At 33.5% G+C, this 15,734-nt stretch overlaps 2 protein-coding genes across 2 annotated transcripts; one reads left to right on the top strand and one right to left on the bottom strand.

Annotated features, from left to right (window-relative positions):
- Positions 1-44: 44 nt before the first annotated feature.
- On the top strand, positions 45-800 carry Smp_204150 (uncharacterized protein; the record flags this gene model as incomplete). The annotated part of the gene is made up of 1 exon (XM_018789069.1): positions 45-800. One exon carries the CDS (start codon positions 45-47, stop codon positions 798-800), a length of 756 nt encoding a protein of 251 aa, XP_018654549.1.
- A 6,822-nt stretch (positions 801-7,622) lies between these two features.
- Smp_133750 (hypothetical protein) lies at positions 7,623-8,930 on the bottom strand (the record flags this gene model as incomplete). The annotated part of the gene is made up of 2 exons (XM_018789068.1): positions 7,623-8,203; positions 8,501-8,930. The coding sequence occupies 2 exons, from the start codon at positions 8,928-8,930 to the stop codon at positions 7,623-7,625; spliced, it is 1,011 nt and encodes a 336-aa protein (XP_018654548.1).
- Between the last annotated feature and the right edge of the window lie 6,804 nt (positions 8,931-15,734).

Genomic DNA, 15,734 nt, shown 5'->3' with positions numbered 1-15,734 from the left:
TAATTGAAACAGTCTTGGACAAGTTTTTCAATGATGGTGCTAAAATGGCCGTCCCAGAAGAACGCCAAGTTGAGGGTTCAATTCCCTTTATATCTGATGGAAAATGCAAAATTGGTAAGTTGGCCGGTTCAGAGCAAGACAATATCTTGCCTAATGCACATGAAACTGTGACAGTATCAGATGAGCAAGAAAAAGAAGGTTCCGCAGACAACCCCCTTAGTCCAGAATCAAATGAAACACCATTAAGTCCGCCCATCTCTGACGACAAACTTACGTCAGAACAGAACTACAGTTTGCGTGATATCGGCCAAGAAAACTGGAAGAACGCATGTCCAGAAAATAACTGGAACAATACAGTTAACCAAATTGTGCCAAATGTGATTCGAAATCATGGGGAGACAGAAGTTTATAATATGGGTTCGCGTAATGATCCCCATAATTCTGATGAAATTTCGTATAAAGATGAGAAAAATAAGCCGGTCGAATCAGATGGTGATCAAAAATCTGATGCAATTTTATTAGATGCCGATTCTCCTAGCTATCAAATATCCTCCAGTGAAAATCTTAATGAATTTGATGGAGATGTTTCAGAAAAGCCAAATTCCGATGACCTAAAATCAAATATCGTTCATCATCATCTATTCATTTCTAGTGGATTCTGCATTCAATACGAGAAATGTGTTCTAAATAAAGTCATATTAATTGTAAATTGGAGATATGAAGATCCAACATTATTTCGTGGGGGAGGAAATGTTGGAGAATTTCAACCTACAGATAATTTTTTTAAAATCAGAATCTAATCTTCGAATCTTCAAAAAAAGGGGAGGTGTTAGGTCGGCTTACAATAAACTCTAGAGAGGCTCATAAAGAGCCCAACCAATCAGCGATTAGTTAGAAGCTATGCTACTAAAATAACAAGGTCCTGATTGGCTGTTTAACATACTGTTACTATGGGATCTCAAGGTCTTTTAGTTACTATAATACCCCTGTTTTTTCTGTACATAATTGAACCTTGTAGTAAAGTGCTTCTCTGATACTCGTGTCTTCTCTCTGGTCTTCCAAGTCGCTGAGTAGTGCTAGCCTGGGGTTATCCGAATATCTAGGATCAAATAAAACGTTTCAACATACGAGCCATAACAATCAATTTTGTACTTTTCAAATATCTTTTGATAGTATTTCAACTGTTCAGCGAAACTCTGACGTTGATATGTAAATTTTGATTTTAACATTATGTAACAATTATCTAACATACTGTTTAAAAACTATTTTCTGTTATTTAACTTGACTACTACTACTAATTTTCCTTATAATAACAAATATACACTTGCAATTTTGGAAACAGTAATTTATTTGAGGGGTTTATGGAACTCCTAATCAACACCTGATAAATCAAACCTTATTGCATGTGTCGAACACTCCACTTATCCTTTAATATTTTGATTTGTATGTTGCTATGTACTGGGTTCACAATAAGCGTGATTCCTTGCTGAGTAACTCACATGGTAGGTCATTCATTAGGAATTCTACTTTGTCATGTTGAGACTATAATAAAAAGAGTGCCAGAATATTATTCCAAATAATAAAGATTCATCTAACATAGCATCAACATCTCGACTTTTGGTGCAAGATGCTGACATACTAATCCAATAGTGGTCATCAATCGCGAAATTCAAATGTGACGAGAATGAGAAAACAATATTTGTTTTTTGTCACCCAATGGTGTGAGAAGGAAAGTTACGTTTATCGAAAAATATTTTTGCCAGGACATTTGTGGGGATGAGTGTTTTGCGTTAAAATACCTTGAATGAAGTTTTCAACCACATTTTTCTTTTTTTTAGTCTAAATGATAATTAAGGCACTGAATGTAAATCGATCTAGCACAGTCGAAATTTTTGTTAACTGAATTGAAAAAAAAGAAAATGCAAATAACAATATCTTCATTATAATATCGTAGGAAAAGATGACTCTTGAACAAACTGCAAATAAATTTAGGCTTCCTTTATTATCGATTGATTTCTGCAGTTATAAGTAACATGGCCAAATCGAAATTCTATTTTGGAACTAGTCAACTGATAATAATTAGACTAAAAATGTTCTAGATCAATATCAAGAAGACAGGATTGATTTCGACATTTATTCATTTACTCGATCTGTTAAAATGACCGTGAAGACCAGACTGATCGTTTTTTCACTAGACAGATTGTCCAGCTGCTCAAGAGAATATATTTTGGAGAAAATAGAATCATTAGCCAGTTGACGGACTATGTGAATATATTAGCGAACTATGGCTGTTGCTTTATACAAAATATCCAACAAATATTATACATGAGGTAATGATCAAGTGACGATAAGTTAATCAGAAATTAATATGATGGCCACTAATTAACCAATTATTCGACAGTTCCATCCGTCACAATACCATCTTTTCTTTCAGAACTCCTATCATTGAATTTTGAAACTCTTTGGGAAATGTTAAAACGTTTTATAGTGCTTTCGAATAGGAGGACCTTATGGAACCTTCTTTGACACTATTATGTACTTGACAAGATCGTGTAGGAGAACAGCTGATGTATGCGTTCCAATTGAAGACCGGTGTTAGACAAGGCTGTTTATTCTCCCCCTCGCTCTTTCTTCTGGTGGTAGACTAGATTATGAAAACCTACGAATATCATGAACAACAGGGACCTAGTCCTTCTATTCTATTCACAACAACAAATACAGATGAAGATGGACAGTGTACTATTAGGCCTCAACATTGATTACGGTAAAACCAAGATCCTGAAATGAAACAGTGAACAACAATAAAAATGGAGAAGCTCTGGAAAAGGTGGAAAGTTATACGTACCTGGTTAACATCATTAATAAACAAGGATGATCTAATAGATTAGAAAAGCAAACGAGGGTTTGCTATTATTGAAGAATACCTGAAACTCAAAACAACTGTCAATCAACACATAAGTCAGAATTTTCAATTCAAACGCCATGACAGGTTGATTAGGTAGTGTTGAAGCTTGGAGAATTACTACAAACGACTTCAAAAAGCTACAGGTATTTATATACTGCTGTTCACACAAAATATTCCATACTCCTTGCCCGGACACCATCAGTAATAACCTACTCTTCCAGAGAACAAACCAGCTTTCAGCTGAAAAAAGAAATTAAAAATCTCATCACGAAGAAAGTCACAACTTTGAATTCCAAATGAAAAGAAAGAAGTGACAGACCAATGAACTTATTGCTCCAGGTAATGGAGGCAGACTTCAAGAGTATGAATAGCACTTCTGAGCAACTGGGAAGGAGAGCCCGGGAAAATGGGTTGGAGAGCTTTGGTCGGCTGTCTACTTCCCATAAAGGGTAACAGTTGTAAGTGAATAAGTAAGTGAGCATAAAATGGGAATTTTGGGAGTATTGCTTATCCTTTTATGTAATTAAACCCACAGTAATAAACGAAGGGATTAATATTATTATTTTATTCATAAAGTTCCACCAATTCACGATTACACTAAAGTAATGGTGAGATCACTATAACCATTTTCAAGTTCACTTCTTATCCAACTGTTTTAAGTATTAGTATTAAAATATATTTTTTGAATTTCGGAGTCTTCAGATCTTTAAGTGAAACCATGAAAACGAGTTTTTTAAAGGATACAATGAATTCTAGCATTGATATGACTGCGGTTTATTATCAAAACTTTGTTGCATATATATTTGGTTCTTCAGATTTCTTAGAATCTTTAACAGCATGAGAAGAAACCCAGAACGGATCAGTAATCACATTTCAGTAGTCTATTTTTCTAGGGCGATTATTAAATAACGCTTCCAGATTAAATGAAACATCAGAAGTTTTGAATCGAGTTCACAACTTTTCATTGTGTAGACATATTTATTTTCAAATGTTACACTGCTAGGAGAACTGTTCATATTAAAAGATATGCAACCTCACTTTTCGCGATTTCATTTATTGATAGAGGTTTCCCAACTCAGTTTTGAAAACCATATAATATTTTAGTACATGTTAAGCCTAGTACATTTTGGCAATTTTACACTCAGGTACACAATTAATCGTACTATCTTCAATAATTCGGTGGTTATACCATAAAACGAAGTAACTTTAGTGTAAACAACTTATTGTCGGTATTAACGATTGAACTAGTTCATTGATAATATTTTGTTTCAATATCATGAGAACTCACTTAAATTTCGGTTTATGAACACTTTATTATTTGCTTCCTTAATAGTTAAAGGCATTAAGATTTAGGAATATGTGTAGGCAAGGTGAACATTAAACCACAGCTAAACTAATTCTGAAGTAAACTACTTCTGAGAAGAATTCACCAGTAAAAAATCTAAATGCGTTGCCACTTTCATTCAACAGTCAGTGCTTTTATCATTTACAATTTATTTTATTTTAGGTAAAAACAATTTCACCTGAAATAGTCGCGTACTGCTTTCAAAGTTAATCAAAAATGATTTCTTTTCAAAAGGATTATCTGGCTTCATCAATTCAGATGTTGTAATAATGAATTCACTATGTCGAGATTTTTTCGGATTTTCTGGACACGTTCCACTGTTTTGTAAAATATGTGTTTAAATATATAAAAGGTACAGATAATCAAAATATTCTTCAACTTTATTTCCATTACTTATGCACCACTTCACATAATGTATTCAGACAACGGTTTTCAAATAGAAGAATGTCCTTTACACAGTAGATGATAACAATCTTCAACAAATTTGAAAGTAGTACGCACTGATTTAACATGGTCGTCTGATTAGCGTCTTGTCTTAAAATGCGCAGTAAATATTGACTGACTTGAGGATAAATCACACCAAATAAATTTGAGACAGTAAATGAATTTTCAGAGTTGAGTTCCATTGAAGTATAAAAGATGCGTGATGCATTCTCTATTCACGGCACCTAAATGAATCTATTGCAATGATACGATTAACATCGAACTTGATAAAATAAGGGAGATGCTGATCAGCAATGGATATCCATCTAGCTATATTCATTGATAAATATCTGCACCTGAATAACAACGTGATTGTTTATAGAAACAAAGAATACTGTCTTTATGAACATCCAGTTTAAAGGATATATTAATGCAGAAGTTCCAAAAATTAAACTTTCAAAATCTCTGATAAAAACATTCATTTTGGCGGAAATTTATATTTTCTTCTCTAGTCAGTCTTTGATTTTTAGTAGTGCGAAAAACAAGCTCGGCTTGGGATCAAAACAAGGTGCATCTATCAGCTTGCTTGTTCATTTGGAACATCATATCGCTCGCTCAAAACAAGCTATTTCGAAACACGTCTCCCTAAATTTCCCTCTTTAGTCATCTAAAAGACTACAAAATTCAGTCAAAAGTTCAATCTCGCAACATCTGGTCACTTTTCATCACTATGATTCGCCAGAAATCTCTTTCGAAATCATTCATACAGTGGGAACAATCGGTTCAAAAGAAATATGAAGTAAACGATACGTACAGCAGAATCTGTAGCCATCCACCAGTTTAAGACTAACATTTGTGTACAAAAGCAGTATGTTCAATCCTTTATTCTTTCATGGTCTTATCTTTTCTTACTACCTTCCATAATCTATCGTTTTTATTCTTTTTTGGAACCGTTTCCGCATCCATTAATTAGCCATTATTCCAGCTTTTAATTATACTGTTCTTAATATCTATCATGTGGACAATTATCTTCACCTCAACATTAGCAGTTCGACCATTACACTACTTCCTTTCAATATTTCATTTTGATAAACAATTTATGGAACGACCATGAATACAATTGTGAATCTCAAATAGATGAAATCGCTGAGAATAAAATTCTCTTAGCTGAATTGTTTGTATCCTTCTTCAAACATGTGGGGTTTTCTGAGGAGAGAAAAATATAAAACCACAGACGTTACATACCATGTTTCAAAGCCATCATTTGTGACAGTTTTTTCAATCAATGGATGCATGGCATATATTGGAAGACCACTCTTTGTTTCAAACTTTATTAATCCTTATATTTTCGAATGTTTCATTAGGTGCGTTCACAAGTAGTACTGACTTAACTTTGGGTCTGTTTTTAATTCTCTTGTATGGTATCAGTTAGAACCGAGAATAAATGCAGAAGCTTGTTTGTAAATTGTGTGATAATGTCAATTTATGAAAATCTTACCTTGTATCTTCATTTTACGCTTGGGAATACGCTGTTAAGCTGTTCGGACACATCAAGATGAGAAAGCTTGGATTGTAGTGCAAACGAATTCTAATTTTATTTTAATGACTTGGCATTATTCGGGAAATCCAACTCCACTAGTGTTCTGAATGAGCAGATAAATATTCAATACATCGCTGCTTCCCTCTTGTAACATAAATACTTTGACAAACATAGTTGTCCCCAGCTATTATTCCCAGTATTCAGTGCATGTTATTTATCATAGTTAATTAAATATAGGTGATATTTCAGTACAAGTACGTGTTATATAAATATGATTTTGGAAGTATTAACGGTTTACAGTTATACGCAACATGTTGGGTATAAGATTGTAAGGAGTATAATAGTTAATTCAAAAAATAAATAAACATATTTTCCAACTCTTTCAAAACGATCGGTACCATTGGTTAAGTGAACAGTGCCTTTATGTTCTAAGCAACTGATATCCATATTTTTACGATGTTGATATAACTACTAAATAAGTTTATATTTCGTTATAGTTTGATTTTAAAGGGTTATATTTCTATATTGTTTGCAACATAGACATTTTTGTGAATTTCAATGGACTCGAAACAGCAATTGCTGGTCAAACTTAAAGTAGATCTTTCCGTATTCCTATAAGTGTATATTAAGTATTTCAATTCGGTTATATGACCGCTTTGAACAGAAATAATCAGTGCCTAAAGCCATTACTTCTGAGATAAAAATAAAAATAATGTATGGTAGTAACGTCTTGGTTGATAATAAAAAGTAATGTTTAGGTGGATTTCATCACGAACTAAAACTAGTTAGTACACCATTGAAAACTATAGAGGATCAGACAGCTGTTTTATCCTGTTCTAGGCCTTCTCAGAGCTTTGAACCCATGGCAGGGTTCGAGCCTTGGAAATTCAAATCTCTTGAGGAGTTTATTAACTTTAGATTATTGTATAGGGATTCATCCAATTCCATCAGTGGAGGAAAGTAGCTGAATATTTCACGAAACTTTCAATGGTATTATAACATATCAAAAACCTGCACTTTTTTGGGAAGCGAAATATATGGGATAACTTCAAAAGGAATAATGATGTAACGAAGTAGGGTTAAGTTCACGAACAGTGAACAAGTAATAAGTCGTAGTAAAATGGACGATGAGGTTATAGTTCAGGATTTAAATGACTTGATGAGTTTTCTAGTATATATTTGTTTTTGTATATCCTAGACATGAACTAAAAAAAAGAAATTCCGTCTTAAATTATCTTACAGAAAAATGCCTATAAGTCAATTTCCAAAGATAATTGTGGTACGATATTTTTTAAACTGAATAACAATAAAATGACAATAAAAAATTATTATTGCTAAAGTTTGAAAATAATCTAAAAGCGTTCGACAGTTTTCATCAGAAACTCCTAGACAATATATTAGTTGATTTATCAATCATAACAATGTTCATAAAATCGAGTTGCACCAGACTCATTCCATGCTAAACTACGTCTTACACCATGTCGAACTCTAGATCCAGTTAACCATGATGAATGGCCGTAGTAATCACGATCAGTACTGCCCAAAGCAATGGCTGAACTAGCCATTGTCAAACGTCTTGCCATATTTAGCATACTTGTTGTTTCGTGCTTATGTGAGGATAGTGTTTGGGGTTGAAAGGAATTTCTTGATAAGTGCTGTAATGCCATACTTAGACGTCTTGCTTGGATGTGATCGATGCCTATGACAAGGGGTGTATTTGCTGATGTAGTTAACTGTACAGCAGATGACCCTTCAGGAACTTTTAACAAATTGCCGTCGTTATTAGTGTTACTAACACCTACTTCATTAACAGTAGTGCTGATGCTTGAGGTGTTCAACTGGTTCGATGTTCCTATTGTCAAAGATGGGATTAAGGTTTTATTTCCTGTATTCGGAAGATCTTCAACAGCTAGTGCGAATGGTACAGATTGTGGATTAAATTTGTTTGAACTTGAACGTTTAGTGAAGCACAACTGAACTAGACAACCAACTGATGTCAAAGATAATATGCAACCAGTTATTAAAATATTCCTTATATGTAATAGGTATCCAACCAGAAGAAATAAAATACTCAAGATTAAAGTAAATAATAGAATTATTCTTACTGATAAAAAGCAGAATATTCCTTTAAAATATTTTAGTTTTTTACGCCTTGATGCTTTACGGTGTATTTTCTTCAATTTCGATAAGTGAGCTTCAGGAGATACAGAATCTGTGTACTTTTGTGATGTAGAGCTTTCAGTCACGGAGGACATAGTCGATGAAGAGCTGCTGTAATAGTTTTTACTTCTAGCATTTGATGAATTGTCCACAGATTTAGTGTCAACAATTTCATGATATGATACATTTCGCTTTAATTTTTGTTTTAGAATTCTATTATTATCCGAATGATTTCCACAAATATTAACATCTTTCTCACTGTGTGGATTATTTTGCTGTCTCACATTTCTAGGTAAGTGCTGTTTCATAATACCTTCATCAATTCTATTGGTCATCAATAGGTTTTTACTTTCGTGTTTAAAACTTAATAATTTTGGCACGCTTTGTTGATGTTTACCTGAAGTAGTTTCAAAGTCATTGTTAGATTTTTCCGTTATTCCATTGCTATTTTCCCTTGGTATTTCAGTTTCGCAAGTATGTAATTTGTCTGCTGACGATAGATTTTCTAAATGATTATTACTAGGGTTTGTTTTAGTGAATTGAAAAGTAGATTTCATTTTCAATAAATGTGATGCATAATTACAACGATTCTTGTAGTCATTTTCTGTTCATTATTCATAGAGAAATCGCCAGTCTTCTCTTCAATCAAAATAAATAAAACAATTTGAAATTATATTCTTACAAATGTGGTCTAAAGATGCCAATCAGATTCCTTTATATTCATCAAGGTTAAATTGTTATGATAACCAATCAGAATAATGTGTAATATTATTTCGGCTAATCAACCAAAATAGGAATTATCAAGCGTTGTGCGTCTACATTTCTAAAAGGAAACAAACTAATGTGGTTACAAACATCGTAAACTATATGGAATGGTTATTCCTTAATTTACCAATAATCTTATTGCAATATTACAAGGTAGCTAAATTTGTTATGTCATCACAGTAAAATATTTTATAACCACTTCGTTATTCCGAAGCTAAATAAAATCTGGATAATTAGAATGATAATTGCCGGACGATTTCTAAATTCGCACGTATGTCACGTGTCTAAAGAACCCTCATCTGACCACTTTCCCCGTTTCGCAAACATCGCTGATGAATAATATTTTATTATTTTAGGAATGCGAAATATAAATAATCCATAAAACAAATTAAGAATAAAAATGAAGTCCTGAAACTATGGATTTAGAGAAATAAACATTAGCCAGGTTACTTGCTAGTATCTATTCTAAATAAAGAAATCATTGACCCCGGTGTTATAGGATAATGTGTTTTACTTGAAGTTATTGAACCTTCAAATATCACCCTTTTTTGGCAGGGGGTGTTTTCTGCACACGGATTAAGGAACGTTAAAAAAAAATCATTTTTATGTCCCGGTACTTCGTAACGTTCATGGCGTTTGCAGATTTTCAGGTGTCGAAGATTTTTAAGATCTGGAAATTCGTTGTCCGACAAATATATGATCTTCTAAAGGGATATCATGAAAAAGCAAATCAAGGAATATTGAACTACATTTCACATTGAAATACGGTGCCAATATCATTGTCATTATTGTTATATCTTAGCGAAGACATGAGTACGGGTAACTTACGGGACCTATTAATGGACGATTATGCTATATATATATTCTTATTGTTTAACTATTGAGTGATTAGATTATGTTTATCTATATTCATCTTATTATAAGCTTCATTTTGACCTATGGATTATTGTTATACGAATTACTGTCTCTAAATTATATTCAGTTTATTGAGTATTGTATTCCACGTTCACAGCCACATTTGGCTTGATCTTGTACAAATATTATTTCCTATTTTATGGTGTGCTGCGGTATGTCGGTCTGGTATATAAACCGAGCGTGCTTGAAATAAATGAGTTGCATGACAGAAGCTGCGACCGGTGTTCTGGACTAATTTGGAAGGTCTAGGAGGAGAAGGGATCAATAAGGACGCTAGACTGCTCATACTGGTCGAACGTCATTGATTTGGCACAGTGTTAAGATTGGAAAAGTCGTATTCCAATTGATGGATAATTCACTTAATAAATGCCGGACATAAAATCATAACGAATGTGCAACGGCTTTCTTTTATTAGGGTCATAACAACTATTAAACTCGGAAAATTCTTGTGAATGTTTAAAATAATGAAAACACTTCCATTTTAGATAGTATCCTTTTAAAATTTTCAAATATTGTTGAATGAAAACTGGAACAAATTATCTAAATAGATATTACTGTTAATAGTCATTAATTTGGAAATAGACAGCCTATGATGTGCTGCACCTATGAATTCGAATTTAACTTGTACCACAGATACTATTGACTTAAGCATGTACTAAATATGAACTTTTGAAAACTATGTTGGTAAATACTTTAAAAAACAATGATTTAAACAAGTAACTTATAATCATATTGACGTTACATGAAGGGAAATTGTCAGTAATTTTGCTTGATAAATGTTTATTTCTAAAGTTTGTTTTATTTTGAACTCGATTCAGAATATTGAGTACTCAGAAGAATGTGTTTGACGGTTTGGAGTTTACAATTCAGAGCACTAAGTTTCAGTTATACAACAAACATTTTAATACAGAGAAGTTTTGCAGTTGCTAAATAGCCGTGTGCTCTAGACTAAAATTAAGTAAACAGTCTTAACTACATAACTAACTCAAATATATTCGACGATATCCCACTTAATGGAAGTGACACACTGATATTTAGAACCCAGATACAGAAAACTCATGTATATTTAAAATGATTCTTACTAAAACCTTAACCGAACCCAAACGACGTAAGATGAATCAGATACTAAAACAAGAACTGATAAACAGTCAAAGCAAATGAAACAAGACAAAGTAACTAAAACGCGATAAAAGTTCAGTTATAACACAAAGGACCAAATGACAGTGAATAAATTCACTTTGTATTATTGACTTGCGTCTTCCCATTGATGTTTAGGACTGCGATTGATCAATCTCTTATTGGCATATGTGCATACTGTGCGTATTGCCTCGATATAACTTTAATTCACAAGCATTATAAGCGATGATGGATAGTGGCCAGCAGTGAAACCCAGGACGCGTGTTTCGTCCTATATGGGACTCTTCAGCTGGATGTATCTGCATCTCAGAGTTGATGTTCACAGTAGGTAGGTGCATAACACTATGGCATTTGAAGAGAACGGCACTGCGTTCAAATCCTAGAATGAACATCAAATCTGAGAAGCAGGTACATCCAGCTGACGAGTCCCATATAGGATGAGACGCATGTCCTGGATTCCACTGCTAGCCACTACCAATCTTTGGCCGTAACTAAAATTCACGACGATTAAGTCATTCATAAGGAGTTAAAGATAACCAAACACAAATGAGATTAAATATGGTAACAGTAATAACTTATATTGAAACAGTAACGTAATAAATACATGTACAGAACAGATTATAAATTTAAAGGAGGACGATGCTTGGAAGATAAAAAAATATTTGCATAAATCTAGGCAAATGAATGAGCTGTCTGATCAATTTCCATACAGACTTACATAATTATTGTCAGTGTCTTATTGAATGAACAACACAAACTTCCATTTATAACTTCGATCTGTTGTGAGGCAGTTACCCACTGAAGACAATGGAAGACGGTGGGTCTAGAGGTCTGGCGTTTGCACGCGAGACCGGAGGTCCAGGGTTCGAGTCCCGCGGGCGGGTTCGTGGGTGCGCACTGCCAAGGAGTTCTTCACTAAGACGAAACTGCAGTCTAGCACTGCAATGAGAGTTTACCTTAAATAGGTAAGGACTCATGAATTCAACTATTAAATTACTGCAATCTCCTTAAATCCCCATTTTGATTTATGTTTGACAAAAGTTGCAACTTATTATTATTAATACTAGGAATGGTAATGTCCTTCTTACCTCTATTATTCTGTGGAGAGGGTTTGAAATTTTTAAATTAGGTCCGTAAATACATATCTAAGCCACTGTTTCACATAAAATTGAGCAACACATTTCATACATATTGTAACAACGATTCGTTTCCTTTTTACTCACGAATAGGACGTTAATTTACCTTAGACGAATATCTACACTAGATTCCCTCCCAGTGTTTACTCTATAGGAATTCAACACAACTCAGATCAGGAACACGTGATTAGCTTGACTAGAGCGTAAATATATTTCCACACCAAAACCGACACAATCAAACAGCAAATGGACAATCAATCAATAATAAGAACAGGGGAATATATAACTATCTATGTAACTACCCACGAATCTGACTAAGCAGACAACCAATCATTATCATTCTCGCCTACACATTATATATATATATATATATATATATATATATATATATATATATACGATTGTACAACTTGTTAATGAATTCGTTGAAAAGATATCCCTCAGCTGAACTTCGTGTTTTAAACATTTACAGCTAATTGACTGTAGTTTGTTTTGTTAATACATTTGAATAGTTTAGCAACATATGGTTCAACACTAAAAAATTGTGTAAAAATGTGTTTGCAAATGGTATGATACAAACCTTTTTAAAAACAAACTATTTGGTGAATATTCACTCAACTTATGCAAACTGGCGCCCTAGTTTCATATTATTGTCTTTCGATCCATTTTTAATAGCCTTAATAACAATAATATGCAGCAAGCTACAGAGATACGATGCAAGGTTAGAAACTTATAATTATTACTCTAAAATACCTTTTTCGTTACTTATTACATTAGCTAAGTACACATAATGAGAAAGCAAATGAAAAAATGAAACGATGGTTTGCTTAGTGGTAAAGCTAAGATGTCTGTTTTTACACAAATGTAAACTGTAATTTTTAAACGCAAAAATGATCTGACGAAGAAAAGTTTTATTTGAACAGTCTTCTATATACTCTAAAGTTATGCATATATAATGACTTGACAAAGAAGGATCAAGTATTTTGTGACGCTTGAATGTAGATACATTTATTTTAGGTATAAATGGTTTTTCGTACACACGTAGATGCACGAATACATCAAATTGAAAATAGTCATACAGAATATTATAAGCATTATTTTCATTATTAATTTGTATAGTTTATTTGAACAATAAAAATCCAAAAAGAAATTTTTTAGTAAGTCTAGTTCATCTACCACTTCTTTTTAGAACTTCTACGTGAATGTCTGCAATTGGTAAACTACTTTATAGGAATTAACACTTACCAAAAATGTAATCAGAATAAAGTGAAATTACATTAATTAAACTTGTGTATGACCTACAATAACCCATAAATTGAATACTTTGAAGTTCATAAAATGGTAAATGAATTCGCAAGGCTAGATGATGGATGGAAAAAAGTGAAATTGAACAGTGGAAAGGTGATGAATGATAGCGGAAAACATGGACGTTTCTGATATATCATGAACAGACACCATATCTTGGTTCGATCACACCTAACTTTCCTATGGCCTACTCCTACATTAGAGATTGTAGCACGTTGAGGTAGTCAAGGTACGGGGATACATAAACAATGGTAACACCTAATGTCTGACCTCAATAGCACTAACTCGAAAGTCACAAAATAAACGAGAAGTGCTCTGAACACACTAAAGCCTTCCTCAGACACCAACCTACCAGCGCTGATGAGACTTCCAAGATAAAAGAAATGATCGATATTACTCAACTACATCACTCTTTAGCTCTAATTCAGGCGTTGACGAAGACAAGTCCTAAAGAGGGTTCTGGTAAGCACATCCTGTAAAAAGTCAGTTCAGTTATTTTGAAAGGATAAAATGGAACAGGAATTTACTATGATTCTAAGTAATTTATCATAAAATATTTTAGAAACACAGGAATCTGACAGTTGGAAAATACCTGATTTATTGTACCATGCATTTACAGATTTCTTATCATAAAAATGGAAGTCAAGGAACTAAAAGAGTAACAATTAAAAGCTTCACTGTGGCTAAAAAGATTCGTGCTTACAAAATGAAATGCTTTGCCACCATCATTTATTTCTGACAAAAATAATTAGCGGTTTATTCAGCAATGAATGTTCAACACAATTTGAAACTCTGATCACGAATCAGTATAAAACTAGATAGACATGTATCCTGGTTATGCTGATTTCAATGAATTACTTATTCTTCTATTCTTGTTATCATTGTGAGTGTGTCGGATTGTTGTCGGCTTTTATGGTGGAAATATATTCACTTTCTAGTCAGATTAACCACGTGTTCTTGATCTGAGTTGTGTTTAATTCTTGCAGAGTAGACACTGGGAGGGAATCTAGGGTAGATATTCGTCTAAGGTAAATTAACGTCCCATTCGTATAGACAAGGAAAGCCTAGCGTTATAACAGTAACAGAGGGTAAGAAGGTTTACTTAGTGGATTCAGTAATAAAAAATGGCTAAACATTTATGGTTCCAATAATCTTATTTCTGGAATAAGATGCACTTTCAGGTATAAGAACATTTATTATGTTTTCAGATGAGAAGTAAGTATTCATGAAGCGAAAAAAGGATGGGAGTGTTTTATCTCGCGGACAGTTTGTGGTAGTTTATTCCAGGGCCTATAAAATTTCCTGGTAAAATAATTAATATAGAGAAATTATTTATAGTGTGTTTGTTTCACTAATGATAACGACTAAATCAAGCAAGCAGAGGGTTTTCGACCCCGTTATATGTGAATTCGCCCATAAGAAGCGAGTGGTTAAACATATAGAAAGCTTTAGAAATGGTCAAAGTGTCGCACTAAGACTAGATATCCCCAGTTACGTTGAGTAAAGACTAAATTAAAAAAGTCAAAGTGAAAAGTCATACAAGATAGACTTTTAAGAAATCCATACTGATCGTATAGGCTATGACTTGAGCAAACTATACTGCTAGAGAGTTCAAGGACTTATGAAGTTCAAAAATATCATTATTTTGATAAGGTGAACTCATTTGCTGAAATTGACCTGTCAAACAGTCACCTGCTCGTTGGGGTTAAGCTAATAGGGACCTATTAGTTCGTCTTGCTTATCGGGAAAGTGATACGAAAATTTATATCGTGCAGGTTCGGTATGCAAAACTTTTAGAGGCAACTTAAGACACGGTGGCTCCTTGGAGTATGTATAATTTTAAGCCTGACTACACGAAGGTTGCGGTGACCGTTTTGTGCATCATTTGCTTTGATTTAGAAATTGGGGCTTTGACAAGTCGCCTGTTTTTCGTGAGTTCAGCTGAGATGATGTAATGGTGGATCGACTAGCTCTTGTTTGTGTGTCCATATAATTACCCCTACGATTAGTAGGGTCAAACTTGGTATCAAAGAGTATATTTTCTTATGGTTGAGCCTTTGTAATATTTTTGGTACTAGTTTTGGAACCAGACACTTCGTATAA

This window comes from Schistosoma mansoni, chromosome W, assembly GCF_000237925.1.
Source record: "Schistosoma mansoni strain Puerto Rico chromosome W, complete genome".
NCBI classification, from domain to species: domain Eukaryota; kingdom Metazoa; phylum Platyhelminthes; class Trematoda; order Strigeidida; family Schistosomatidae; genus Schistosoma; species Schistosoma mansoni.
This window is presented reverse-complemented; position numbering and strand designations above follow the sequence as displayed.